The 27,266-nt window shown below is 52.1% G+C and overlaps 1 protein-coding gene across 4 annotated transcripts in view; it reads left to right on the top strand.

The window, feature by feature from the left end:
- The window catches only part of MACO1 (macoilin 1), a 77,546-nt gene extending 53,662 nt beyond the window's left edge, over positions 1–23,884 (top strand). For all 4 annotated transcript variants that reach the window (XM_070079065.1, XM_051856658.2, XM_070079064.1 and 1 more), the window contains 5 exons: positions 9,740–9,898; positions 11,134–11,316; positions 14,560–14,680; positions 17,073–17,247; positions 23,415–23,884. In XM_070079065.1, coding sequence (XP_069935166.1) covers positions 9,740–9,898; positions 11,134–11,316; positions 14,560–14,680; positions 17,073–17,247; positions 23,415–23,617 — 841 coding nt within the window. In that variant the 3' untranslated portion in view covers positions 23,618–23,884. The remainder of the gene's footprint in view (positions 1–9,739; positions 9,899–11,133; positions 11,317–14,559; positions 14,681–17,072; positions 17,248–23,414) is intronic.
- The last annotated feature ends 3,382 nt before the right edge of the window (positions 23,885–27,266 follow it).

Below are 27,266 nucleotides of genomic sequence, written 5' to 3'. Positions count from 1 at the left end.
ACTAACCTGCTGTGTATCAGTGGCTCTTTCTGCCGCCTCCTGTCTGGTGACCTGTGCTCCTGGAAGACAAGCACAGGCTGACAGTGCCTCCCCAGAGTCAGATCTCCCCTTCCCACGGAACTCCTGTGCTGGCTGTGACCTTCAGAACGCTCAGAAGCAGAGAGGACAACCTCGTGATCGGAAGGGTGGTTTTGGTCTTTACTTAGTTAGAGTTCGTCTTCTGTGTGCAAAGTTAATTTAGAATGAATCTTAATGGAGAATGGAACTGGGAAAGGGAGAGGGTGGGAAGGCGGGTATGGCGGGGAGAATAACTGTGTTCCTAAAGTTGTACTTAAGAAATTTGTATTCCTTTAAAAATTAACTAATTAAAATAAAATAAATAAAATCTGAAAAGAAGAAGAAGAAGAAGAAGGGTGGTTTCTGGCCTTCTGGTATTCTCAAACCATGTGGTGCAGAGAACTGCCCAGACCCGCTGTGCCTAGCGCTGGCGACTTCTTCCGTGTCAGATTCTTCTGCTATGTTCTTGGCGCATAAGGCATGCCGGGACCCAGACGTAGGCACACTGGTGTAGTCTGGGCCTCTCCACACCTCCCGTGTAGTACGGGAGCCTGGTGTCCAAGCGGTGCCTTCTGTTCTGTGGCCAGTGTTGTGTGAGGCCTAGAGGCCAGCACAGAGCAGTCAACCTAGGTTCTAGAATCTAGATTTAGAAAGATGATCATTTTGGAAGGGAGTGATGAGATGCACGTAGTTGTGGATTTAGGGACTGAGCCATTCTCAGCTTCAGAAGGCCAAGTTCCCCTTCCTTGGAGTGACCAGGAAAGTGCATGGAGTAAAGGAGTTGGATCTTCCCCAAGGCTTTCGCATTGTTCTGCAACTGGCCTGTGACGTGGGTGAATCCAAGAGTAACGGTGAATGCTGAGCAGCCGTGAAAGCAGACCAACCACCACTCTTTTAAAATAACTGGGGGCAGCAGTTGGGACACCCCTTGGAACGCCTGCATTCTCTGCCACTGTGCCTGGTCAAGCCTTGGCTTGCCTCCAATTCCAGCTTCCTGCTAATGCACGTCCCGGAAGGCAGCAAATGATGGGTCAAGTGCTTGGGCCCCTGCCACCCATGTGGGAGACCCAGATGGAGTTCCAGGCTCCCAGCTTCAGCCTGGCCCAGCCCCAGCCATTGTAGGCATCTGGGGAGTGAACCAGCGGGTGGAAGATCTTTCTCTCTCTCTCTCTGCTTTTCAAATAAATTTTAACAATCATAAAGTAACTTTTCTCTCAATTATGAAATAATAATTAAAATGTTAAAAATAAGTTTTCCATATTTATCATAGCCGATTTTGAAGATGAAGAGATAACCACTGTTAACTATATATCCTCAGCATTTTTTATCGCATATATGTATATTTTAAAGATTTATTTTATTTATTTGAAAGACAAAGTTACAGAGAGAGGTAGAGACAGAGAGAGAGGTCTTCCATCTGCCGCTGGCTCACTCCCCAGATGGCCGCAACGGCTGGAGCTGTGCCAGGAGCTTCTTCTGGGTCTCTCCTATGTGGGTGCAGGGGCCCAAGGACTTGGGCCATCCTCCACTACTTTCTCAGGCCATAACAGAGAGCTGGATTGGAAGTGGAGCAGCTGGGACTCGAACCAGCGCCCATGTGGGATGCCGGCACCTCAGGCCAAGGCTTTAACCTGTTGTGCCACAGTGCCGGCCCCCTTGCATATATCTATATCTATGTTTATATCTATCTATTAGCTGTATCTGCCTCTACCTCTCTATGTAACTTTGTCTTTTTTTTTTTTTTTTTTTGACAGGCAGAGTGGACAGTGAGAGAGAGAGACAGAGAGAAAGGTCTTCCTTTGCCGTTGGTTCACCCTCCAATGGCCGCCGCGGCCAGCGCGCTGCAGCCGGCGCACCGCGCTGATCCGATGGCAGGAGCCAGGTACTTATCCTGGTCTCCCATGGGGTGCAGGGCCTAAGTACTTGGGCCATCCTCCACTGCACTCCCTGGCCACAGTAGAGAGCTGGCCTGGAAGAGGGGCAACCGGGACAGAATCCGGCGCCCCGACTGGGACTAGAACCCGGTGTGCCGGCGCCGCAAGGTGGAGGATTAGCCTAGTGAGCCGCGGCGCCGGCCTGTCTTTCAAATAAATAAAATAAATCTTTAAAAATATACATATATGTAATAAAAAATGCTGAGGATATATAGTTAACAGTGGTTATCTCTTCATCTTCAAAATCGGCTATGATAAATATGGAAAACTTATTTTTAACATTTTAATTTATAATTGAGAGAAAAGTTACTTTATAACTATATACATATATATAGCTACTTCTACAAAACAATTCATAGTACATATAAAGCTTTTTTTTTTTTTTTTTTTTGACAGGCAGAGTTAGACAGTGAGAGAAAGATGGAGAGAAAGATCTTCCTTCCGTAGGTTCACCCCCCAAATGGTTGCTACGGCTGGCGTGCTGCGTCGATTCGAAGCCAGGAGCCAGGTGCCTCCTCCTGGTCTCCCATACAGGTGCAGGGGCTTAGCCCTTGGGCCATCCTCCACTGTCCTCCCGGGCCACAGCAGAGAGCTGGACTGGAAGAAGAGCAACCGGGACTAGAACCCGGGGTGCCAGCACCACAGGCAGAGGATTAGCCAAGCGAGCCGCAGTACCAGCCATATAAGGCTTTATAACTTTTTTCACTGACTCGATCATGAAATTCTCCCATGTCATTGAATAATCTTCCTCAGTGAGTTAATAATTCGATTTTTAAATGCAGTCAGATACATAGATGTACTATAATTTAGCCAGTCTTCTATTGAATATTTAAGTGCTTCTGATCTTTTTCTTATTGCAACAAAAGCACTTTTACATAAATCTTTGTGTGCATCTCCCACTTGCTGCATCAACAGATAGGAACATTTTGAAGACTTTGATACAGAATATTAAATCGGACCCTACTCCTTTAAGGACCTTACTAAAAATACCACTTTTGACACAGTTTTATTGTTAAAGAATTTAAATAAATCCGCACATTTCCCTAAGTGAAAGTCTCTAGGATTCTTTGTGCATTCCTTAAAGAAAACTAACGCGTGTACCTTTTGTGTTGGCCAGATTAGGAAGCAGTCTGTAATTGTTCCACCTCGTCATCGAGTCGTCAGGGTGTTTGTGCCTGGTAAGCAGTTGTGGTGGTTACGGTGAGACCCGAGGCAGCGGCGTGTCGGTAGCTCCGAAGCTCTGGTTTATAAAAGATGCTGGCACAGGTTCAGGTCATCGCAGCCTCACGTACCAGGGCACATCTACCGTGGACTCAGAGTAGTGTTTCTCTGAGTGACCCAGGCTACTCATCCTGTTGGTGTGGAAGACCTGCAGCGTGGGGTTCGGAGGGGAATCGGTCTTGCTTCTGGGGACAGAGCTTTGATTTATGAGTGCAGCTCTGTGCAGACAGCTGTGCGGTCCCTAAACAAGCCTTGTCTGGTCTGATTAATGTATACCCGGGGACTCCTAGTGGAGTCAGGCACTTATCCCGATGAAGCAGCTGCTCTTCATTCATTCTTCGCATGTGCACCTGCCTGCTCCATAAGCAAACATCCACTCAGCCTCCTCTCCTTCAGCACGATTTAAATTAGAACTCTGGCGGCCTGCTGTAGCTAGGTGGTTTCCAGAGCCTCGAATGTCATAACACGACCGCGTTCTATTCTGAGCACTGAAGAGGTGGACGCGGAATGAGGGTTAGCGACGTGATCTGTCAGGATCGGAGGAAACTTCAGAAATGCAATCCAAGCTTCTAATTCTGTAGCTCAGTCAGTCCCTGGCTTCAACGGACTTCCAGTCTTAAGGGAATGAAATACGTAGCAAAGGAAAGATTGGACAGCACCCCCACCACAGACCCAGCGCAGGGCAGTGGTTCAGCACCAGGTGGGAAGTGCTGGCGACCAGGGCGGAATTCAGCTTCAGAGGGGAAGGAAGCAAAGCGCCTCTTGCCGGAGAGTTTAGTTTTTGTACGTGGACCTTGGAGAATGGTTGAGACTGCGGAATGGAGGCCGTTTCTTCCTAGGGGGTGGTGTGATTCAAGGCAGAGCTGTCTGGGAACGAGGACTGTGTCATTTGGGCAGGTGTGCGGGGCCTGCAGAAAAGCCACCTTTCAGCCGCTGGGCTGCGTGACTTGGAGCTGACTTTCCAAGCGAGGCGAGCAGCAGGGTGAGGTCTGCCTTGCGGAGCCTGGAGTGCCTGTGTCCCTAACTCGCGAGGGTTCGGAGACAACCAGCAGCGCCCCTCGTCCTCCCCAGGGGCCCGGGAGGGCCAGCAGCAGCCCTCAGGGATGTGGGCGAGCTGCTTCCCAGAGTGCTGGGAGCTTGCTCGTCCCTCGGCGGAGTGCCGGCCTGTTTTTCAGGGCTTGCTTCCTGGGGAGCTGTGCTGCGGCCCTGCCTCTGACCTGCTCTGTGCGCAGGGTCAGGCCCCTGCAGCCTCGGGCAGGCTTTAGAAAACCCTCGCTCCTGGCGGTCTTCTAAGCTTGCAGTGAAGTTGTAGTGCTGTGGGCTGCAGTGCAGTCATCGGCCAAAGATCTGAACTGCAGACGTTCAGGTGCAGTATTCCCTGCCACCTCAGGATCAGTCCATGCAGGACATGAATCCTGGTGCTGCTTGACTGTCAGGTGTCCACCTTCCAGATACACACTCAGCCTGCCAGAGGCCAACATTTGAACTTCATTCTTTCGGTTAGTTAAGAGATGGCCCCTGGTTAAAATGGAAGTCTTTTCCTTTTAAAATTAGGCAAGTATCAATAATTCGCATTATAGATTGCCTCAGTTGGGTGAGATCAAGGAGAAGGGAAAACATAGCTACAGTTCAGAGTGGACCAGAAGGGTCCTCCCTGCCCCTGGCAGTTTTGCTTTGGAGTGTAGTCTGGCACTGACTCCGGAGGAACAGTCCCAGCTCTTGCCTGGGGACTTGGCTTCAGTGGTGGCTTCACAGCTTCCTGCCGCGTGGGGGACTCTTGTAGTTCTCCGTAAAATGGCTAGGAAGGTTGTCTGGGCCTAAAATGTAAGGGTTTAGAATCCTGGGTTGTAGTTGACAGATATGGACATAATTCTTGTAGACATCAGCTTTGCCATGGGCCCTACCTGTCTCCAGAGTGATGCCATGAGACAGGCCTTCGTAAAGGTGCAAACTGGTCCCACGGAGCTGAGTGGGCAGCAAGTGCCTTTACGTATTTCCTGGCTAAGCCTTATTAAAGTTTGGCTAAGGAGTGTCTGGTTCAGTTTCTCTTTGTGTTGGGATGAGATTGTAGCTGTTAGTAGGAGCATTCCATAGTGAAGGGAAGAAAGGGCACTCAGTTCTGAAGCTTGCAGGTGAATTTTTTCCTCTGTTCTTTTGATCCTTGTATACTGACATTATTTGCAAAAATTATAAACTGTTACTTCTGCCTCATTTTCTCTCTGACCACTTGCTTCTAATTTAGGTTGCAGCTGTTGACATTTAATAAAATTCCATGAGTACATTTGAAGATTTTGCATTAACCTTTTAACACCATTTAATCAGCCTTCTTGTCTTCACACTAGTAAATCATGTGTCTGCATTTTACCTTCAGTGCCACAGGGTTAAGTATACCATTAAGTCAAGCAGTGATTATCTGTTGAGTAAATGCTCTTAGCACTTGACTTAGCACTTGGCTTAATTCAGCTCAACTTGCTAACTCACATAATTATTTTATAACTCATGATGTATAATTTTCTATTGAGTAAATGCAAAAATTTAGATATGTCTTAGAACATAAGATCATATTGTACATCCATCCAATGGTGTATCATACAATAATTCCTTATGACAGGTACCTAATAATGTGAGAAGGTGTCTATGATATGTATTGTGGTACTCTAACTAGTATGAAATATATTTCCATATGTGAAAAAAAAAAAGAAAAAAGACATACAGAAAAGAAGTAGACCAAATGTATACAGTGAGGGATTCCGCCTGGATGAGAGAATTGTGGGTTGCTTACATTTTTATTGGAAGTGTGATGTACTTATATTCTATATGGAAGTGGAGCAACTGGAACTCAAACCGACACTCCAGTATGGAATGCTGATGTTGAAACAGTGGTTTAACCTGCAGCAACACACCAGCCCCTGTTGTATTTGCCCTTTTTTTAAATTTTTTTTATTTTTTATTTTTTTTTTTGACAGGCAGAGTGGACAATGAGAGAGAGAGAGACCAAGAGAAAGGTCTTCCTTTGCCGTTGGTTCACCCTCCAATGGCCGCCGCGTCTGGTGTGCTGCGGCCAGCACACCGCGCTGATCCGATGGCAGGAGCCAGGTGCTTCTCCTGGTCTCCCATGAGGTGCAGGGCCCAAGTACTCGGGCCATCCTCCACTGCACTCCCCGGCCACAGCAGAGAGCTGGCCTGGAAGAGGGGCAACCAGGACAGAATCCGGCGCCCCAACTGGGACTAGAACCCGGTGAGCCGGCGCCGCAAGGCGGAGGATTAGCCTAGTGAGCTGCAGCGCCGGCCTCTATTTGCTTTTGATACTGATTGGGGATCACTTTTATAAAGAGTACATCTAATATGGGATTATAAGCCATTTTTACAGCCTTCATCAATAAAGATTTAAAATATAGTGAATGTTCAAGGTTCAATTAATGCTTTGTGTAGAAAGGGAATAAAACATCGTCTGGCATAAATTTGAAAAGTAACTGAGAAATTTGCCGTTTGGTGCTTTTTTCTCCTGTGTGTCCTTAGGCACTGTACCTAGAGGTTGGTGTTTCTTAAACTGGGGGCGCCGGTGCCAACTCGCAGGCTTTCTGCAGCAGTTTGGAAAATAGTGATTCTGAGTTTTACAAAGTGACTGACTGCAGTTAGGAAGATCGTGACTTGTTTTGGTTCTGTCTCTTGAGATGGAACTCTGTATGCTTCACCTGCTTTCCTAACTGGTGTGTAACACACACGCAGAGCAGTGCACAGATCCGCAGTGTGTGACTTAGGATCTCAGGTGAGCCGCTCGCTTTACTTTCCGTCGTATCGTGCTGCCGTTATCTTTGACGGCATTGTCATGGCTGCGTGGTGTTCCCCGCTCTCCAGAAGTTGCACTCTGATACTTTGATCTCAACTGTATTAGCTCTTTTGGACTTTTACATTTTTTTCAAGAATCTCTAGAATTTTACTCCAAGTAAATATTGTTATTCTTAGTTTGGCCTTTAAAGCTTGAAAAATGGAAGAGAGTAATAATACAAAACCATGACCTCTAGCCTCCAAAGATTTAATGTTTCTTTGATTGCCCACTGCGGCCCAGTTGGACCTCAGCAGGCTGGCTGTGTGGAACTTGATTCCCATGCCTGTGCATGTGACCCTGCACGGTTTGCTGATCTGAAGCAGCGAGTCAGCAGCCGGCCGTAAGTGTGTCAGGTCCAGAAACCCGAGAGCAGCCCGGCAGGGCCTTTGAGAGCAGCAGCCTCTAGCAAGGGAGCGGCGCCTGGAAGACGGCAGGCCAGCCTTGCTGAGGGTCCGGCCTTGCTGAGGGTCCGGCCTTGTTGAGGGTCCGGCCTTGCTGAGGGTCCCAGCCTTGTTGAGGGTCCCAGCCTTGTTGAGGGTCCGGCCTTGCTGAGGGTCCGGCCTTGTTGAGGGTCCCGCCTTGCTGAGGGTCCCGCCTTGTTGAGGGTCCCGCCTTGCTGAGGGTCCGGCCTTGCTGAGGGTCCCGCCTTGCTGAGGGTCCCGCCTTGCTGAGGGCCCGGCATCGGCCCTGCAGCCGTCTAGAGCCCTGCTCCCGAGCCCCAGCGCTGGACTCTGCTGGGTCCCCTGGTCTCATCAGAAAGCCACCCTTATTACCCAAAATGCAGTCCTCAGACTGTGAAATCCACTTCTCAAGAAAGGTAAATTACCCAACACATTCTTTAGCCAAGCCTCTTCCTGGGGATGCCCTGACAGCATCGAACTGTTTGGTACCTCCCTGAGTGATGAGGGGATGAAGGGTGGCCTGGTGACCTGTCATGTTCAGAGCAGTTCCAAGAACACATTCAACTGGAATAACCCTGGCAATAGGGAACGTGTGGCGTGCTGTCCTGTGACCCTTCCCTGGGGAGCTGGTGCTGTCAGGAGACCCAGCGTGGCTTCTGGAACACAAGGTTTCTAGGCCGCACTCCCAGACGCTGGACAGGAGACCTGGCTGCTGCATTTACAGAATGCCTGTTTCAGTATTTTGTGATTTGGGGTTTGGAAATCTCCATAAGTGGCCTAAAGGTAGATAAGTAACTCAGGCTGCTCTTTGGTTTTCTCAGGGAGATTAGGCACTGTGTATTGGGTAAGTGCAGATCACTATGCTAGGCCTTGGAGTCTGTCCAGACTCAGTCCATGGAGCTGACAGGCCCAAAGACGACCCACCATTGCCCCCCAGGAATCGTGGTTCTGCTGGTGTGCACAGTCCACGACTCAGCACGTCTCATCCGAGCACACTGACTTGTACCTGCCTGTGAGTTTGTATCCTGATGAAAAAAGTGTCTTCTCCCTGGCCTGAACTCCAGTGCCACTGTCCACGGCCCCATGTGACACACCCGTGCTACCTTTTCCCACTGTTCCTAGCGCAAGCCTGTCTTGCCTCGCATATCTGTGGCTGTTCCCACCTGTAGGTTCTGAGGCCGTTTTCCCCCCAGAATGTCCCTCGCTCCCTTCCACTACTCCAGATGCTGCCAGTCTTCAGAGCCTGACTCAGTTCCCATCTCTGCCCAGCCTTTCCTCTGAGAACACAGGTAGCACTGCCGTGCTGTGGATGACGAAGCTGCCGTTTGGCCTAGAGGTGACGAGAATGGACCCTGCAGCTGCTGCCTGGGAGGGCCTTGGGCTTCAGCCTTCCTGGCCCAGATTTCTCCATCTGGGAAAATGGGAATAACAGTTGCACCCAGCCCACGGTTTTGCAGATGGAGTGAGTTCCGACCATTAGCGCCCCTATAGGGAACAGTGCTTGGCACCGAAGTTCTTACGAAACAGTAGCTGTAGCCATTGCTCCTGGTAGCACGTGTCTGACCGTAGCCCTCCGTGTGTCATCTTGCGGTTACGTGTCTCTTGCTCCTACTGATTTTTAAAGTCCTCTCTCAGAGAAATGGACTTGGTTTTACCTGTTTGGTTGCCTGCTCAGTACGACCTGTGCATTTACTGGTCTCCCAGCACACATAGCTTAAAGTGAAACTCCGTTGCATTAAAGGAAACAGGTGGGCCCGAGGAAGCCATGGAAGAATAAAGAGGCTTCAGTTCACGGGTGGAGTTTCTTGTGATTCCCGACGCGGGATTGTCACCGTGCTGAGGCTGGTGCTCCCTCTGCCACAGGCACCAGATCTGTTAGCATCTCCTGCAAGGAAGCCCACGGTCCAGGAGCCGTTGCCGACACTGTTTTCCCTAGGCCTGTGGGGGGAGGGGGTCCCAGACCCTAGATTCCGAGCTGTAAGAATGTCTCAGAGCGCTGTGTGCTGAGTCTCCAGCTGAGGGGCGTGGACAAGTCGCCTCCTCTGCCGTCCCTCCTTCCTGTTAGCAGCGCTGTCCTCACTGTCACTTCACAGACATTGGGGGAATCGAAAGTTGCCCATGGTGGAAGGAGGTGGGAATCACTCTGCAAACTCTGTTGCAGTCAGCAGACTGAAGGGCAGGAGCGGCCAGCCGGGGCCTCTGCCGCCCCCCAGCAGCTCCGGGGGCGCCCCAGCCCGAGGCTGTCACTGAACCCCGTGGGCCCTCTCCAGATGAAATCACTGTGTTTTTCCTTCCAGGCTGGAACAAGACATTAAAAAGTTAAAGGCTGACCTGCAAGCCAGCCGGCAGGTGGAACAAGAGCTGCGCAGTCAGATCAGCTCCCTCTCGAGCACGGAACGAGGGATCCGCTCAGAAATGGGCCAGCTCCGGCAGGAGAACGAGCTGCTGCAGAACAAGTACGTGGGCCCCTCCGGCCTGGGGCGGGGCCGCCGCCCGCGCAGGGGCTCCCTGATCCTCTTGTTTGGGGGATTGGCGTGCAGCACTCAGGTGACAGCAGGGACGTTTTCACACAGCGTGTTTAAAATAGCAGATAGCCGACATACACATAAAACTGCAAGAATCTCCTTGCAATAAAACAGTGTAGTAGTGTTACTGTTTGTCTTCTCTCATTTAGTAGTGTGTCTTAATTTAAAAGTTCTGAGCTTTTGTGATAATATACGTAAAATTGATAAGTAGTCCTGCCACAATTTGAACATTTTGCTCCTTTGAATGTTTTCAGAGGATCCAGCTTTGATATTGACTTTGGTTTCTGGCAGGCACTAATGACGCTAAACTTTGGTTTTATTAGAAGAGGCAGGCAGAGGCCAGCTCCGGTGTCTAAACTCCTCCAAGCTTTCCATTCATTCATTCCAGGATTACTTGTTGATTCACCGTGGGTCTGAGTGACTTTCTCAGTTGCTAAGCAGCGTGTATCTGTGGTAGTGATTACTGTTACACACGCTGAGCTTTCTCTATCGAGAAAGGAGGCCAACATTTTTAAGGATTATAATTCAAAAGCTAGAGCCGTTGTAGGCAGATAACTTCTCCATTGCTTCTGGCCAACTTTCGTGGTGGTTTTAGCATTGCTGCCTAGAGACCCTCCCTAGTAAGCTCACCTGGTGTTGGTAGGTAGCACTGCAGGTGATGGGCGTACGGCTGAAATTTCCAACCGAAATGAAGCATCCCATGGCTCTTTAAGAGACTGGTTTGGAGCACTAGAGAGGCAAGGTGCAGCATAGCTGTGTTCAGAAAGACTTCTCCCCTCGCACCCCTTACCCTGGGTTCCGGGGGATTGGTCCCATCAGTGCGGCTGCGGAGGACTGGAGTTCTTCCCCGGGGCTTTAGGACACTAGAGTCGTTCTGCAGTGAGTCCCTCTGCTAGCAACGTTCTGTCTTCCTTTCTGAACTGCCTTGGGAAGATCATGTACCTGGAGCGGAGGCTGGGTCCGATTCTGTGTCTTGCAAGGCAGTTGGTCTGTTGGTGTTTGGGAATTGTAGATACTGGCGCGGCGTCCTGACCCTGGGCACTCCAGCAGCGCGTGTGCAGGAGCTGGCTCTTCAGGCCTCCTGTTCACTGGGCCTTAGGAGGATGCCGAGAGGCCGCGAGTGAGTGTTTTCATTTTAAGACTGTGTGACACTTGTTTCCATATAGGTTACACAATGCTGTGCAGATGAAGCAGAAAGACAAGCAGAACATCAGCCAGTTGGAGAAAAAGCTAAAAGCTGAGCAGGAAGCCCGAAGTTTTGTAGAAAAGCAATTACTGGAGGAGAAAAAAAGGAAGAAGTTAGAAGAAGCCACTGCTGCCCGGGCTGTTGCATTTGCTGCTGCATCTAGGTACGGCTGCCACCTGAGAGGGTGATCCACGGTTGGCTTTCCCTGTGCCAGGACAGGTGGGAAGTTGATGCCTTGGGCGGGGTTGGACAGCTAGCAGTCAAGCACAGATGGGTCACTTTTAAGTCCATTTTGCTGGCTGGTTTAAACTCTGCAGCCTGTGCTGTCATCCTTAGGACCTCATCTAGGAAGCGGGATGGGGGCCTCACCGTTCTGAGAGCAAAGGCTGCTGGTCACTCTGCAGAACCGAGCATTACTGAGTGCTGAGAGGTTCCATCTGGGCTCGACTTCCCTTCCTAGAGTGCTCGTTGCACTCTACTCGTGTGTGTGTGTGTGTGTGTGCGCACACGTGGGGGGTGTTTCTAAAATTTTTGTCTTAAAATGAGAGAAAGATAAAATCCTGGTTGCCAAGGCCAGCACTATAACATAGCAGATTTAGCTGCCAGCTGTGGTGCCCGTATCCCACGTGGGTACCAGTTCATGTCCTGGCTGCTTCACTTCCAATCCAGCTCCCTGCTAATGTGCCTGGGAAAGCAGTGAAAGATGGCCCAAGTTCTTGGCTCCCTGTACCACGTGGGAGACCCAGAAAAAGCTACTGGCTCCTGGCTCCTGGCTCTGGATCAGCCCAGCTCTGGCTGTTGCGGCCATTTGGGGAGTAAACCAGAGTATGGAAGACCTTTCTCTCTGTGTGTCTTGCCTTCTTTCTCTAACTCTGCCTTTCAAATAAATAAATAAATCTTTTTTTAAAACAAAATCTTGGCCGGCACCGCGGCTCAATAGGCTAATCCTCCGCCTTGTGGCGCTGGCACACTGGGTTCTAGTCCCGGTCGGGGCGCTGGATTCTGTCCCAGTTGCCCCTCTTCCAGGCCAGCTCTCTGCTGTGGCCTGGGAGTGCAGTGGAGGATGGTCCAAGTCCTTGGGCCCTGCACCCACATGGGAGACCAGGATAAGTACCTGGCTCCTGGCTTCGGATCAGCGCGGTGCACAAATCTTGGTTGCCCACCAGCTGTATACTCACTGATCCTATCTTTGTGGAATGTCAATGAACTCTCAAATGAGATGAAAATAAGTGAAATATGAGTCTCTGTTGCATAGCATTAAATCTGTGGAGTAATGAAACCTGGGGACTACTTCCTGTGTCAGTATTCCAAAAACTGATCTAGCAAGGGGAGGGGACAGCTGACAGTCATTAGGAAGGAGTCTTCCCTTTTCCGTGTGTGTGTGTGTGTGTGTGTGTAGATTTATGAAGTCCATCTGTATAGGGGATCAGTCATAGGTTGGCAGATGTAAATTAGTATTGTTTTGTTTGTCTCACTTTAAATGTCCTACCTAATTTGTATCTATGTGGTATAATTCAACTGTAATTCTTCTTGAGTTTGCTTCGTTGTATTCAACAAGTAACTCCCTTTCCAGCCCCTGGCTTGTTCTTAGCCTTTCTGGGGCTCTGGCATGTGCAGAGTAGCTGGTGAGTCATCACTTCACTTTCGGAAAGTAATGGTGAGTGAGAATACCCGTCCTGTGTGGCCCTGCCTGCCCCAGGACTCTGCCTGCAGATGGCCGAGCCCACTGGGCCCCAGTGGCCGGACAGACTCCAGAGACCCTTGCTTGACCAGCCTGCCTGGGATGTGGGGTGGTTTGCGCCTGTGCTTGAAGATTTTCCTGAACAGAAATCTAGTGTGGCCAGTACTCTGCTTAATTCACCTAGCACCTGCCCTTCTTGAGCAATTCCCCCGAGGACACACAGCTCCCTTAGCCGTATTGTTTATTGTCTCCAGGCCTGAGAGTCCGTCCCTGGGTGTTTGTGTCTTCTCTAGAGCCTTCTGCTTCTAGTTAGGCATATTGGTTTTGCTCCTGCCCCTGGCTGGCCCCCGCTGCCACCCTTTCCATCCTTAGAGCCGTTTTTAGTCTGAAGCGGTCTTTGCCCTTCCCTCTTTGGTAGGCAGAGGACGCCTAGTCATCGTGCCGTTTCTGCTCCTAACACTAACAGTGCCTGCTCAGTGCCATCATCTCTCTAACTTGTTCTTGCCATAACCCTGGGAGGCAGCCAGTGCTGCTCCCTTCTTGCGCTCTGGACTCTGTGACTCAGCAACGGTGAAATCCCCACGTGTGGCCTCTCAACATAGAGGGAAGAGCTGCTCCCTAGCTCGCTGCCCTGCTGGAGATGACGTGTTCCGTTCTGTCTCTCAGCCCTGTGTGCCCAGTGTCGTGTCACCACGGCCTGGGGGCAAGTGTGCTGATGGGGAAGCTGGAAACCCTCTGGGGTTGTTTTGTTCTTAAAGATTAGCTGATTGTTTTAAAAGGCAGAAAGGTAGAGAGAGGGAGGAACACAGAGAGAATGATCTTCCTTCCGCTGGTTCACTCTCCAAATGGCCACAACAGCTGGGACTGGGCCAGACCGAAGCCAGGAGCCAGGATCTTCATCCAAATCACCCAAGTGGGTGCAGAGGCCTAAGCACTTAGGCCATCCTCTGCTGCTTTCCCAGGTCATCAGCAGGGAGCTGGATCAGAAGTGGAGCAGCTGGGACTCAAACCAGTGCCCAGATGGGATACTGGCATTGCAGGCAGCTTAACCTACTGTACCACAGTGCCAGCCCTGAAAACCTGTTCTTATTGCAGTTCTGTTACCAACAAGCCTCAGTGACTTTGAAGTAAAATGATGTCTATGTAGCTTCAGTTTTCTCATCTGAGAAATGGGAGTATATCCCATGTTGATGTAAGGATTGAAGAAGTTAGTTGTTGGCTCCTGTAGATAATAATAATTTTAGGTCACTGTTGAAATTATCAAATAATAGAGTGAATGAATCTCTTGAACAGAAGCTAAAACTTGACAGGCCCTGGAGTATCAGAGAAATAACGGCTCTGCACTGTAAGTGCACTTGGCCCTCTACATCCATGGGTTCTGCAGCTGTGGATTTACCCATCCACAGATCATCTTTGGGGAAAAATTGCATATGTACAGACTTTTCTTGTCATTCCCTAAACTGTACAGTCTAACAACTATTTATACGATATTTACATGGACTTGGATCTGCAGGCATTCTGGAGTTGATTTAAAGCATGCAGGAGGATGGACATGGGTTATATGCTAATACTGTGCCTTTTTATAAAAGGGACTTGAGCATCCATAGATCATGGTATCTGGTATCTGTAGGGGGATCCTGGAGCCAGTTCCCTACGTGATTCTGAGGGACAACCGTAAACCTGTAGTTTTTTGAAACCCCTCTATTTCCTTCTCTTTTTCAAAAGGGGAGAGTGCACCGAAACCTTACGGAATCGGATCCGAGAACTCGAAGCAGAGGGCAAGAAGCTCACAATGGACATGAAGGTGAAGGAAGACCAGATCCGAGAACTGGAGCTCAAAGTCCAGGTAACGTGCGCTCTGCTCTCCACCGTGGTGTGGAGCTCGTGCCGGTGACCCGGGCGTCTGGGGATCTCCACGTGAGAGACGCGAGGCTCCAGGCCAGCTCCTCTCCGGTCCTGGTCAGCAAAACCAGGTTCTGATGCAAGCCTGAAAGGCGATGTTCCCTTAGCGTGTGCTGCACCCGGGTTTGCCTTCCTGTAGATTCACTGAACTTTTCCGGGTTCTAGACCCAGGTCGGTGACCTTAGGAATTGACGTGTCTCTTCCTAGTCCTGACCCTGTGTCCACTGCCGGGGCATTGACCCTCCTGAATGACCCTGAGCCTTGCAGATTGTGGTCCTGAGCTGCGCGTGATCAATGGCCACTCTGGGGGGCTCTCTGTAGCCTTGCCAGGATTTGGCATCAGCTCCTCAAAGGCACATCTGCGACTAAGGTCGTATGTGAGATGCCTCGCGGCAGGGTGCACCCTGTGACGGCGCTGGCGAGCCAGCGGGCTGCAGTAGATGACCTGAGACAAAGCCTCAACGCACCGCGGAGGTCGCCCCGGAGGGCCGGGAGCCGAGGATCAGTCAGAGAAAGGCTTTGGAGCACTGAAGAGCGGAGAGAACCACAACACTAGGAGCTCATCTCGTACCAGACAAGAAGACATTCCAGATAGAGGAGAAAAAACACATTTTTAAAACCAGGCAAAAATAGTTGAATTTATTTTCTTATGGAATAGGGAAAGACTTTGTAAATGAAAAAAGCAATGGACAAAATCACAAAGTGAAACAAATGAAGATCGATTGGGGAAGGTACAGATATTACAATAAATATAAATGAGGAAGTAATACTTTTAATACATAATAGCTCATTAAATTGATAGGGAAGGCGCAGATAGGCAGAGAAGTAGGCAAAGGACGTAAACAGATAATTCACAGAAAAAATGTAAATGATAAGAACACGAAGAATATATCCTCATCAATCATGAAGACATGTAGATTAAAATTAGGTATCATTTTTCTCCTGTGAAATTAGCAAAGAATTTCTAAGTAAGATATCCATCTTGGTGCAGATGTTGCAGAATGGGCCTCATTCGTGGCTTGTGGGGATGTAGCTTCCCGTGAGGGAGCGTGCACTTTGTCAGTGTTTCCCACTGTAGAGATCCAGCCTCGGGCAAGTGTTTTAAAACCTCACCAGTGTTGGCCAGCGCCGCGGCTCACTAGGCTAATCCTCCGCCTTGCGGCGCCGGCACACCGGGTTCTAGTCCCAGTCGGGGTGCCGGATTCTGTCCCAGTTGCCCCTCTTCCAGGACAGCTCTCTGCTGTGGCCCGGGAGTGCAGTGGAGGATGGCCTAAGTCCTTGGGCCCTGCACCCCATGGGAGACCAGGAAAAGCACCTGGCTCCTGCCATCGGATCAGCGCGGTGCGCCGGCCGCAGCACGCTGGCCGTGGCGGCCATTGGAAGGTGAACCAACGGCAAAGGAAGACCTTTCTCTCTGTCTCTCTCTCTCACTGTCAACTCTGCCTGTCAAAAAACAAACAAACAAACAAACAAACCTCACCAGTGTTAAGTGTACAAGGATGGTCATGACAGTGACAAATATTATAAAAAAAGATTCTTAATCTTAGAGATTGATTTAAATTGTGGTATGTAACCATGCAAGAATATCATATCGCCATTAAAAATGTTACTTTGATAGAATAGGTGAGGTTACATTTTTTAAAGACTATTTATAAAACCCTTCACATGATAGGGATTATTTCTGTTATGTCAAGAGGTATACATGTGTATAAAAAGGACTAAAAATGTATCAGAATTTTTAGTGATGGGATTATGATGAGTTTTCATTTTATTTTTTAGTTTCTCTGTATTTCTAAATATTCTGCGATTAGTTTAGATTTCTGTCTTTAAAAATGCAGAAAATCAGGTCTCCTCATATTTCTTGGATATATTACCAAGTATTTGAAGTGGGCTTATTCTGCAGTTTGCCCTGTCAAAATAATGTACACAGCTTTTAGTGCAGGTTGACAGGAGAAGTTTTGCCAAATTTGACTACAACATTTGCAACATTTGCAACATTTGCAAGTGGCCAGCACGGAAACCATTCTCTGGTTCTGAATTAGGCTTGCATGAAAACGGTTTGACTAAAGGCAGAGTCCATTTGACCTGGGCACAGGCCCCTGCAGTCCAGTGGTTGTTTGCTAGGTGGCGGCGTCTGTGCACGTCACCGTGTGGGAACATTCGGCACCTTTCTGAGTCGTGAGCTCTGACTCCGGGCGTGCCAGGGCGGAGTCCTCATGGCCAGATCAAGAACAGTAGGATGGGATTTGTGATTTCCGGCTCACTGACAGAAGCCTGTGCCTCAGCTACCTTGCAGCCTTGCGCTCTGACGGTGTTGATGTTGGTGGTTTCGACAGGAGCTGCGGAAGTACAAGGAGAACGAGAAGGACACCGAGGTGCTCATGTCCGCCCTGTCCGCCATGCAGGACAAGACCCAGCACCTGGAGAACAGCCTCAGCGCGGAGACGCGCATCAAGCTGGACCTCTTCTCGGCGCTGGGGGACGCCAAGCGGCAGCTCGAGATCGCGCAGGGTAGGAGGGCGGGGCCCCTGGGGGGGGGGGCGTGCAGACTGTGCGGGACGCGCGGACGCGGAGAGCGCACCTCCTCCTAGGGCGCTGAACCAAAGGGCATCTCGGGTTCTTCTGAAGTGGTTTGGTTAGTGCCTGACATGCAAACGTCGGGCTCCCTATGGGTGGGCATCTCACAGTGCCTGGGATCGCGGCCCAGCTCTGCTCCCAATCCCAGCTTCCTGCCAGTGCGCTCTCTGGGAAGCAGATGGTTGAGTCCCCACTGCCCAAATTGGAGACCTGGATCAAGTTCCTGGCTCCCAGCTCGGTCTGGCCCAGTCCTGGCCACTACTGCAGGCATTTTAGGGAGTAAGCTGACACATGGGAATTCATATTCACTCCCTCTCTCTCCCTGTCCCTATCTGTCTCTCAAGCAAATAAAAATTTTAAAAGCAAAAAAAGAAAGTTGATTTTAAAAAAGAGACGTTGGAATCCCACGCTAATTCCATCTTCAGTCATATTTTGAAATGTGAAAAGTCAGGTGCAGGGTGTACAGAGGAGTTTCTACGTCTGGGAGCTCACGGTGTTAAAGAAGAGAACGGTAGCGTGATCAGAGGGTGCTGGCAGAGGAGGGGCTCAGAGAGGCAGGGACCAAACCAGTGTGGAGAAATGGAGAGGGCCGTTTCCCAAGGAGCTGGTGTCTGACCTGGGGCTTGAACGATGAGAAGGGGTTGACCCCGTGAAGAGTGGCAATCTGTGCAGAGGAAACAGGCCAGCTAAGGACTCGCAGACCAGGTGGGGCCTGATATTCTTTGGGCAGCTGGCTCTGCTTGGCTGGTGCGGTGGTGGGAGACTTGGAGGGCAGCCCCTCCATGTGGTGGATACTGAGACTTACTGTGTGCCCCTGAGGGTGCGGGGCTGTGGCCCTGGCCGGGACAGACACGAGCAAGCCGGCAGGGAATGTGTCAGACGGCAGTAGGTGCGATGGTGAGAATGAAGATGTGGAAGCAGGTGAGTGCATCTGCTCTCTTGACCCGGTGCTCACAGAAGAGCCCTGGACAGGCAGAGTGGGGCAGAGGCCGAGCCTCAGTAGCTGGGGGCAGCCCTTCCACCGGATGCCGCATGAGAGCAGAGCCCCGCAGGGGGCTGCCCCGCCTGGCAGGAGAGTGGGGGAGGGCCAGGGGCAGGGGTGGCGGCCACACCGGACTGGAGGCCACGGAGGAGCTGGAGCTCTACCTGAGTGAGCTCTGCCCTACTCTGCAGGGCTACTAAGGCATGCGGGAGCTGGAGGAGGCACATGTGGATTTTGTGGGAGAGAGTGATGAGCCGCCTGATCAGTGAGAGGGCTTATTTGAGTGCTGCAGAACATTTTGAAAGAGAGAGAGTAGCCGCGTTGTCTGGATGCCCAGGAGAGAGGAGGCTGCACACGGCAGGGCCGGGGCACCCCCTGGCAGTGGTGTGCCAACTGCTTGGGGACCCCTTCATTCGGTTGAAATGGTTGGCGCATCACAAAGAGGTTTTTCTAAGTAGATACATCTAACAGTAGTTACTGGGCCTAATTCAAACCTAGAGCATTTATTTAGGACTCCATTTTAAAATTATAAACATGGTACATGTCAACATAAATAACATACATTTCTGAAAAATGACTTTTCCTAAAAAATATGAGAAAAGTGGCATTGTTTGACATTAGCAAGTCTCTGATCTAGCCTAAGAAGCCTGTTGGAGTCTCATCTCTATTGGATCGTCCTGCCCTGGTTCTGCAGTTGACGTTGCTTACGGAAGACTCTGTTTCCACTCCTGACAGAGGTAGACGCTCGGCCGTGTTGAGGGTGGTTCCTGCGCTCACGGAGAGGCCTGCTGCCGTCAGGGAGCAGCAGAGGGCCAGGAAGACCAGAGGCGAGATCAGGGAGGCCTTGAAGGAGGCATATTCGTTGAGCTTTGAAGTATGAATTTTTTTAAGATTGACTTATTTATTTGAATGTCAGAGTTAACAGAGAGGGAGAGCCAGAGAGGTCTCCCATCCACTGGTTCACTCCCCACGTGGCCTCAATGGCCAAGGTGGATCCAGGCCATAGCCAGGAGCCAGGAGCTTCTTCCAGGTTTCCCACGTGGGTATAGCAGGGGCCCAGACATTTGGGCATCTTCTGCTGCTTTTTCCAGGCCATAGCAGAGAGCTGGATCAGAAGTGGAGCAGCCGGAACATGAACCGGCGCCCATGTGGGATACAGGCACGGCTTTACCCCCTACACCGCAACACCGGCTCCTGAAGTACGAATTTTAAGAGCAGAGAATGTTAGGGAAGAACACTTTACCTGAGCCTGGGCTGTCCGGGTGAGTGGTCCAGCAGCTCCAGCTGGGGGACGTGGAAGAAAAGAGTGAGTGACTCGGTGCTCTGTGAATGGAGCTGTGCTAAAAAATACCTTCCCTAGGCTTCTGGAGGAAGTGGTGACAGGCTCCAGCCATTATCTCCAGAAATCTCCCAACAGCAGGCTGGGGGTGAGAGTGAGTGGAGGCAGAGGCCAGTTAGGAAACTCTCACTGTCTTCTGGCTACACAGGTGGTGGCTGTGGGGGAAGGGTGGTGCTGACAGGGGAGTGAAGGGGCATGGAGATGCCTGAGACCCGGGAGCACGGGCTGCTGGAACCAAGGAGGGGTGACCGAGCGGGAAGGTGGGTGGAGAGCCCAGCAACGTTACTCTGGCCTCGGGGAAAGGCAGGAGATTCCTCAGGTCCCAGCTCTGCACGCCCTGGGAGGCAGCTGACGGCTCAAGTACTGTGTCCCTGCGCCCATGAGGGATACCTGCACTGGGTTCTGTCTCCTGGCTTCAGCCTGACCCCAGCCATGGCTGTTTAGTGAATGAACCTGTGGATGGGACACATCTCTTTGTGTCTCTCTCTCAAAATTTAAAAAAGGGGGCAAAAATTAGAGAGCAGCCTAGGAGTCCTGATTCTGTCCCTACACTGACTTTTTTGCCTGGCTTCACTCCCTGTTCCCTTGGGTTGCAAACTTGAAAAAAAGTCTCCCTGCGCAGGGTAGCACCTGGTTTCAGAACAGCCACGGAGAGGAGAGCGTGGCCTCCCAGCAGAGATGGCGCCCGCGCCGGCCCGGGAGCCCCGTCTTCCCCAGTGCGCTGAGGGGTTTGCGTGGTGCTGCTGACAGAAATGCGGTGTAGATCTGCATGGAAAGACAGTGCGGGTCCTGTGTCAGGCGTTCATCTGAGCCTCATTTTGTTCAAAGAGCAGGGGATGTGTGCCGACTGGGCGCTCGGGGGACCTGCAGGGAGGGAGAGGGAGCAGTGGTTGCCTTGCCTTCCTCCCCCCTCCACTGGGTGCTGGGATCTTCTCGTAAAAACGCAACTTTGTCATCAAAACCAGAGCCCTGTTGTTTTTCTTCTCCCTACTTTCTGTATCATTTGATTCATCCTGGTTCTGAAATGGCTTTCATCTCTACGTCCTTTTACAGCGTACGCCACCGAGCTCTCTCACGTTCCAGATACATTACCAGGTTTTCTGTTAGGCCGTGGGAAAACTCACACGCGAGTTGTTTTTAGAGCGTTTACATTTCTGAAAGGCTGCTTCTGAGTGTTCTGGTAGACCAGGGAGCCACAGAGCACGGTGGACACTGCGTAGGCTTGGAGACCGAGAGGTCCGGTTTAGTTGTCTCCCAAGGAAATGACATTGAGGAAGAGACCCAGCTTGCAGGGCCCCGGCTTGCCACTGGGTGGGGCCCCAGGATGAGGCGCTGGAGGGAAAGTAGTCTCTGCCCCAGAGGAGCAGAGAGGGCACCAGGGGCACCAGGGAGCAGCCGCAAGGGCTGGAGCAGGGTGTCGGGCAGGAGCAGGGTGCCGGGCTGGAGCAGGGTGTCGGGCTGGAGCAGGGTGTTGGGCGGGAGCAGGGTGTCGGGCTGGAGCAGGGTGTCGGGCTGGAGCAGGGTGTCGGGCTGGAGCAGGGTGTTGGGCGGGAGCAGGGTGTCGGGCTGGAGCAGGGTGCCGGGCTGGTGCCTGGCTGGAGCAGGGTGCGGGGCTGGAGCAGGGTGCCGGGCTGGAGCAGGGTGTCGGGCTGGAGCGGGGTGCCGGGCTGGAGCAGGGTGCGGGGCTGGAGCAGGGTGCGGGGCTGGAGCAGGGTGCCGGGCTGGAGCAGGGTGCCGGGCAGGAGCGGGGTGTCGGGCTGGAGCAGGGTGTCGGGCTGGAGCAGGGTGCCGGGCGGGAGCGGGGTGTCGGGCTGGAGCGGGGTGTCGGGCTGGAGCAGGGTGCCGGGCGGGAGCGGGGTGTCGGGCTGGAGCAGGGTGCGGGGCTGGAGCAGGGTGTCGGGCTGGAGCGGGGTGTCGGGCTGGAGCGGGGTGCCAGGCGGGAGCAGGGTGTCGGGCTGGAGCGGGGTGCCGGGCGGGAGCAGGGTGTCGGGCTGGAGCAGGGTGTCGGGCTGGAGCAGGGTGCCGGGCGGGAGCGGGGTGTCGGGCTGGAGCAGGGTGTCGGGCTGGAGTCCCGCCTGGACGTGAATCCTGGCGGCGCCCTTGAGCAGCTCTCAGCTCCTCCCTGCCTTGGTCCCTCCTCTGTGAACGATGATGATGGTAATCGCCACCTGCTAGGGCTGATGGGAGCCTGGCACGTGGGAAGCCCCAGGTGACCGTCCTTCTCATCACTGTGGGAAGCTGGTGACCGTCCTTCTCATCACTGGTGCAAAGAATGAGCGAGGAAGAAGTTCAGAGTGTGTTGAGGACCTGGGAGGTGGGGCGCTGGTTTAGGTAGGAGGACCGGGAAAGCTCTTCCAAGGAAGTGCAAAGAGAACCCGCACCAAGAGTTAGTGGTGCAGAGGGCAGGAGAGCACGGGAGGGGACGTGGGCAGGGGCTTGGTGCTGGACACCGCATCCCGCGTCGGAGTGCCTGGCTCGAGTTCCAGCAGTTTTGTTTAAGTTTTGTTGATTGTATATGAAAGAATTACTCAGAGAAAGAGAGAGAGAGATCTTCCATCTGCTGGTTCACTGCCCAATGGCCACAATAGCCAGGGCTGGGCCAGGCCAAAGCCAGGAACCCGGAACTCCATCCAGGTCTCCCACGTGGGTGGCAGGGGCCAAGGCACTTGGGCCATCTTCCATTGCTTTCCCAGGCGCATTACCAGGGAGCTGGATCAGAAGTAGAGCAGCCAGGACTCGAACTGGCACTCTGATGGGATGCTGACGTCACAGGTAGCAACTTAACCCACTGTGTCGTCTCTGCTTCTGATCCAGCTTCCTGCTAATGCTCGTCCTGGGAGACAGCAGATGATGGCTCAAGTGCGTGGGTCCCTGCTCTACCTACACGGGAGACCTTGGCTGAGTTCTGGGCTCCTGGCTTAGCCTGCTGTTGTAGGCATTTGGAAACTGAGCCAGCAGATAGAAGATATTTTTCGCTGTCTTTCTTTGTCTACCTTTCACATAAAATGAAAATAAATAAGCAAACTTTTTTTTTTAATTGCGGAAGGAAGTGACTGAAGCAGGCAGGAGCTGATAGGGTCAAGAAGCAAGCATAGTGAGGGGCTGTGCCCAAGCTGACCAGAGTAATGACGCCGAAGCCACCAGCAGAATCTAGCCTGGGCGGTTGGTCCGAGGCATGGGCAAGCAATCTAGGTCACGCCTGAATCCGGCCCCCACCCCACCCCCCCGGCAGCAGGCACAGAAACGCGTCTGTTTTCTGTAAGAAAACCTGGAGGCAGAAGTGTATTGTGACCAGTTCTGTGGCCTTGACTGTTCTGTGTCTCAGAGATGGTCCATCCTTCCAGAAAAAACGTCAGAAAATGTTAGAGCCATAGGTCAAAATCCACACCCCTCTGAAGTGGTCAGAGGTGACTGCCATGTGTAAAACGTGGCCCCTGGGCACTGACTCCTTCGGTCACACCCACGTGAGCAGAGTTGCTTCTTCCCTCTGAGCCAGGGATCACTGAACTGTGGCCCACAGGCCAGTCCTGGCCTCACACTCTCCCAGCGTTCCTGAGCCAAGACTGGCGGTTACCTTTCTCCGTAGCTGGGGGCTTGGGAGGCAAACGGGGGAGGCAGCGCGTGGCCCACCGGTGCCCAGCACATCTGCTGGGGCCCTTTGAGGAAAAGCTTGTCCGCCCTTAGGCTGCCGAGCCTGGAGGCGCGTCCGCTGTGCCCGAGCTGGCGGGGTCGGCCCACTGAGCCCGCCTCCTCACTGACGCTGGGTCTTTGATTTTCCAGGACAAATCCTTCAGAAAGACCAGGAAATCAAGGACCTGAAGCAGAAGATAGCGGAGGTCATGGCCGTCATGCCCAGCATCACGTACAGCGCCGCCACCAGCCCCCTGAGCCCCGTGTCCCCCCACTACTCTTCCAAATTTGTGGAGACCAGCCCCTCTGGACTGGACCCCAACGCCTCTGTTTACCAGCCCCTGAAGAAATGAAGACCAGCCGTGTGTTTTGCCCCATTTGGTTACCAGAAGGCATCACAAGGGAGTGTATCTGGCAGTCAAGATAAAAAAAAAAAAAAAGTTTCTATTGTATTTTGTGGGACTCTGTATGTTGTCATTTTTCAAACCGGGGGGGAGTTAACACCAGGTCCGATCAGAACTGCCCATCAGTTTTTCTTGTAAATTTTTAGAAGACCTCACAGAACTTTGCAGTTTATTTTTTTCGGCCAACACATTAAAACCATTCTTGGATTTCAAGTAGCCAATTTTGCCTTTTATGTATTCTTACATAGTTCCCTCTTGAAGGAAAAAAAAAAGCAGAGTTTTTGCTTTTCCACCCTTTGTTTTGTTCTTAAAAAAAGAAAAAAAGCAAAAACTGCACATTGGATTCACACGGGTTGATAATGGAAAGTTAGTTTTTAGAGTAGAAGTGAAGTAAGCCGACAGCCTTGATTCCCCAGCCACATTAAAGAAGATTCCTGATGTTACAGGAAACAAATCGGTTGCCCCTCCAGCCCCTCAGATTCCAGGCGCGTGACGTAAGCGGGGGCCGGGGCTTTGCCCTGGCGTGTGTGCACGGTTGCGTGGGAAGTCCTGGTACCCCTGGTGTGTTCAGGCCGAGGAGATGGCCGGCAGCAGCCTTCCTCAGTGCCTTGGGAAAGGCGTCCAGAGCAAACGCGTCGTCCTCACCCCCCCCCCCATGCCATCCCTGTCTTCTCCGTCACACTCACGTGGGTCCTGCCGTAATGCTGGTGGGCAGCTGGGCTCGGCATGGCCGCGGCCGCTGCATCTTGCGTTCCTCTCCCCGGAAGGCGCCGTGTGCTGTGTGCTCGTCCCTGGTAAAGCAGCCGGCCCGGGAGCCGGGCGGTGTGCGTGCGTGCATGCGTGCGAGACTCTGACGGCGGCTAATAAAAGCTAAGGTCTAGGGGTTTTTTCCCCTTCCATTTCATTTAACTGTTTTCTCCACTTCTCATCATCTTGTGTTTGACCATTTAAAAGAAGCTTGACTATTCCCCAGCTCTTGTGCCAAGGAGGGCTTTTTCTTTTTTAAGACTTTTAAATTCAAAACTGCACAAAGTACAAGTTTCACGCGTGTATTATACGTGGATAGAAAAGAGTTTGCAAGGCAACTTTTGGAAGTGTTTAAGAAACAGGAAGGAGGGGGAGGGATTGGGAGAGTGGGACAAGTAAATTATATTTGGAAACTAGGAAAAATTAAGAAACCAAATAGGCTGGTCTTGCTTGCTTGCCATGGGTTCTGGAAGGACATGGTCCCTCTAGTTAATTGGCATGTATGTCTTATTTAAAGCAATCTAAGTAGGACAAGCAAGTCAGTAAAATAGAAGCATTAAAAAGAACCATCCTTCAATCACAGATCTTATTTTGGGATTAAGAAAAAAAAAGCTTCTAGCTTTAGCCAGGTGTGCATGTTGCTGCCATTTGCATTTTTGGAATCCTCTTGTGTAACTGTTGCCACGAAAGTGTTACTTAGAATTGTCATAGCTCTCTCCATCTCTGTGCAACAACGTGGAGAATCGTGTTGAGGGAGCCCCCATTTTGCTGCCTTTTGGGACACTTTTCGTTAATACTTGGTCTTGGCTGCATTCTTTTTTTCCTTGTGGGGTTCAAAAGAATAAACATTTTCTTATGGCTAAAACTAGTTTTTTTTTTGTTTTTTTTTGTTTTTTTTTTTGGTTTTGGTTTTGGTTTTTGCCTTTTTAACTGTTCAGGAGGGCACAGCAAGGTAGACTGAGCAGGGCTTCGCGCTCACTGTCTTGGTCCCTCCTTCTCTCCGCCCATCTGCCATCAGTGTCAGCGGGCCGGGAGCAGGCACCGACCCAGAGGAGCCCCGCCAAGGGCCAGGGTGCATGTGAATTTGATTGCTGTTCTCCAACATGTAAACACTCGCATTTGTCCTCTCTCTCTCTGTCCCTGCCCCTCCTTCTCTCTCCCTCTGCCCCTCTCTCCCCATCTCTCTCCACCTCTGCCCCTCTCTCTCCCCATCTCTCCCTCTCTTTCCCCTCTCTCTCTCCCCCTCTGCCCCTCTCTCCTCATTCCCTCCTCTCTCTCTCCCTCCCACCCTCCCCGCTCTGGCATTTGATTCCAGCCAAGGCCAACTTGTTTTCCAGTACCACCCTCCTTTCCTAAAAAAGCAAGTTAGGGTCAGGGGTGGGGAGTGTCAATGAGCAAATCTTGCAAGCAAGTTTCCTTCACCCATGCCTGTGCTCCGAATTTCTGGAATCTTGTTTGGCTGCAGAGTGACCGGTACCCTGCTGGGCCTGCTACCTGCTCAGATCCGGAGCTGCGCTCCAAGGCCACCGCTTGTGTCATCCTGGTCCGCGGAGGCTCTGTGCTCGCCTCCGAGGAGCCAGCGGCCGTTTTTGGCCATTGTTGCAACTGATCTTGGCTGGAGTTTTGGAAAACTCTGCTGCTGGCACCTCACCCTGCGTCCTGACCCCTGGGTAGTCTTCCAGAGGCTGGGCTATTAAGCCACTTGCAGACACAGCACACTCAGTACCGTGAAGGGAATCCCCCAGGGGAAACACCGAGGCCAGCCGGGGTGCCGCTCTCCCTGCAGGGCTGTCTGCCTACGGCTCTCTCCTTTCCACCCAGGAAGTCTCTCTCCTTTCCACCCAGGAAGTCTCCAGTTGTCTTTGTTATTTTATGCGCATCCCACAGTGGCTCCACGTCTCAGTGCATTGTAATTGACCGCATGCCAGGAAGCATCGGTTGGCCTGCTGGATGGTTACGGCTCACAGGAAGGGCGGGCCGAGTGTTCTGACATCTCTGTTGACATCTGCCAAGTGTGCATAAGGAAGTGTCCCTGGAATCATCTTCGCCAAGAGATCCCATAAAGCGGGAGTGAACGCTTTCCTGTGACTCCCCCAGCCGGCAGGGAGGGAGCGGGCCTGCTCCTATGCCATGTCCCAGCCCCACCCAACCGTTCCCCAACCGTGCCATCCATACTGCACGGAGACCCCTAGAGAGGGACAGCAGAAACCTGCCTCGGAGCAGGTCAGTGAAGTCGGACCCCAGAAACTGTTGGCAGCAGGGCCTGGAAGGGGAGGCCCCCCGCCAGACCTGTGAGTGCCGGGTTCCCGCAGCCCAGCTGCACTGGCCGCCTCTGCTCGGCTTCCTGCGGGGCCCTGGAGCACAGCAGGGCCCTCAGACAGGGATGGGAGGCAGCTCCCGGTTTCGCCACCCTTAGCTCGGGGCCTCCCCTCACCTCGGGGGCCAGGGCATTTCCTCCCCGGTTTTCAGGAAGGTCCCTTGCAGCCCGCCTGAAAGAGACAGGAAGCAAAAGAGCAGGTTGGAAACTCCCCGGGGCCTCCCAGGCGGGAGTTAGAACTCCTGGTGAAGGCGGGGCCCTGGCTCCGGGCTCCGCCCCTGGGCCGCTTGCCCTGCACTGCCCCACTGTGTGGGCCCCGCCCCCACCTGACTGCGTTTTAACAAGACCTCCTGGTGATGGGGTCGCAGGTTGTTCTAGAAGTCCCGTCCTGAGCTGACTTTCTTAACCTCGTGCAGAAAGAACGCCGAGGGGCTGGTGCTGTGGCGCAGCGGGTGAAAGCCCTGGCCTGCAGTGCCGCCATCCCACATGGGCGCCAGTTTGAGTCCTGTCCCGGTTGCTCCTCTTTTGACCCAG

This window comes from Oryctolagus cuniculus, chromosome 7 (genome assembly GCF_964237555.1).
Source record: "Oryctolagus cuniculus chromosome 7, mOryCun1.1, whole genome shotgun sequence".
NCBI classification, from domain to species: domain Eukaryota; kingdom Metazoa; phylum Chordata; class Mammalia; order Lagomorpha; family Leporidae; genus Oryctolagus; species Oryctolagus cuniculus.
Note: the sequence above shows the minus strand (reverse complement) of the source record. Positions and strands in the feature narration are given on the sequence as shown.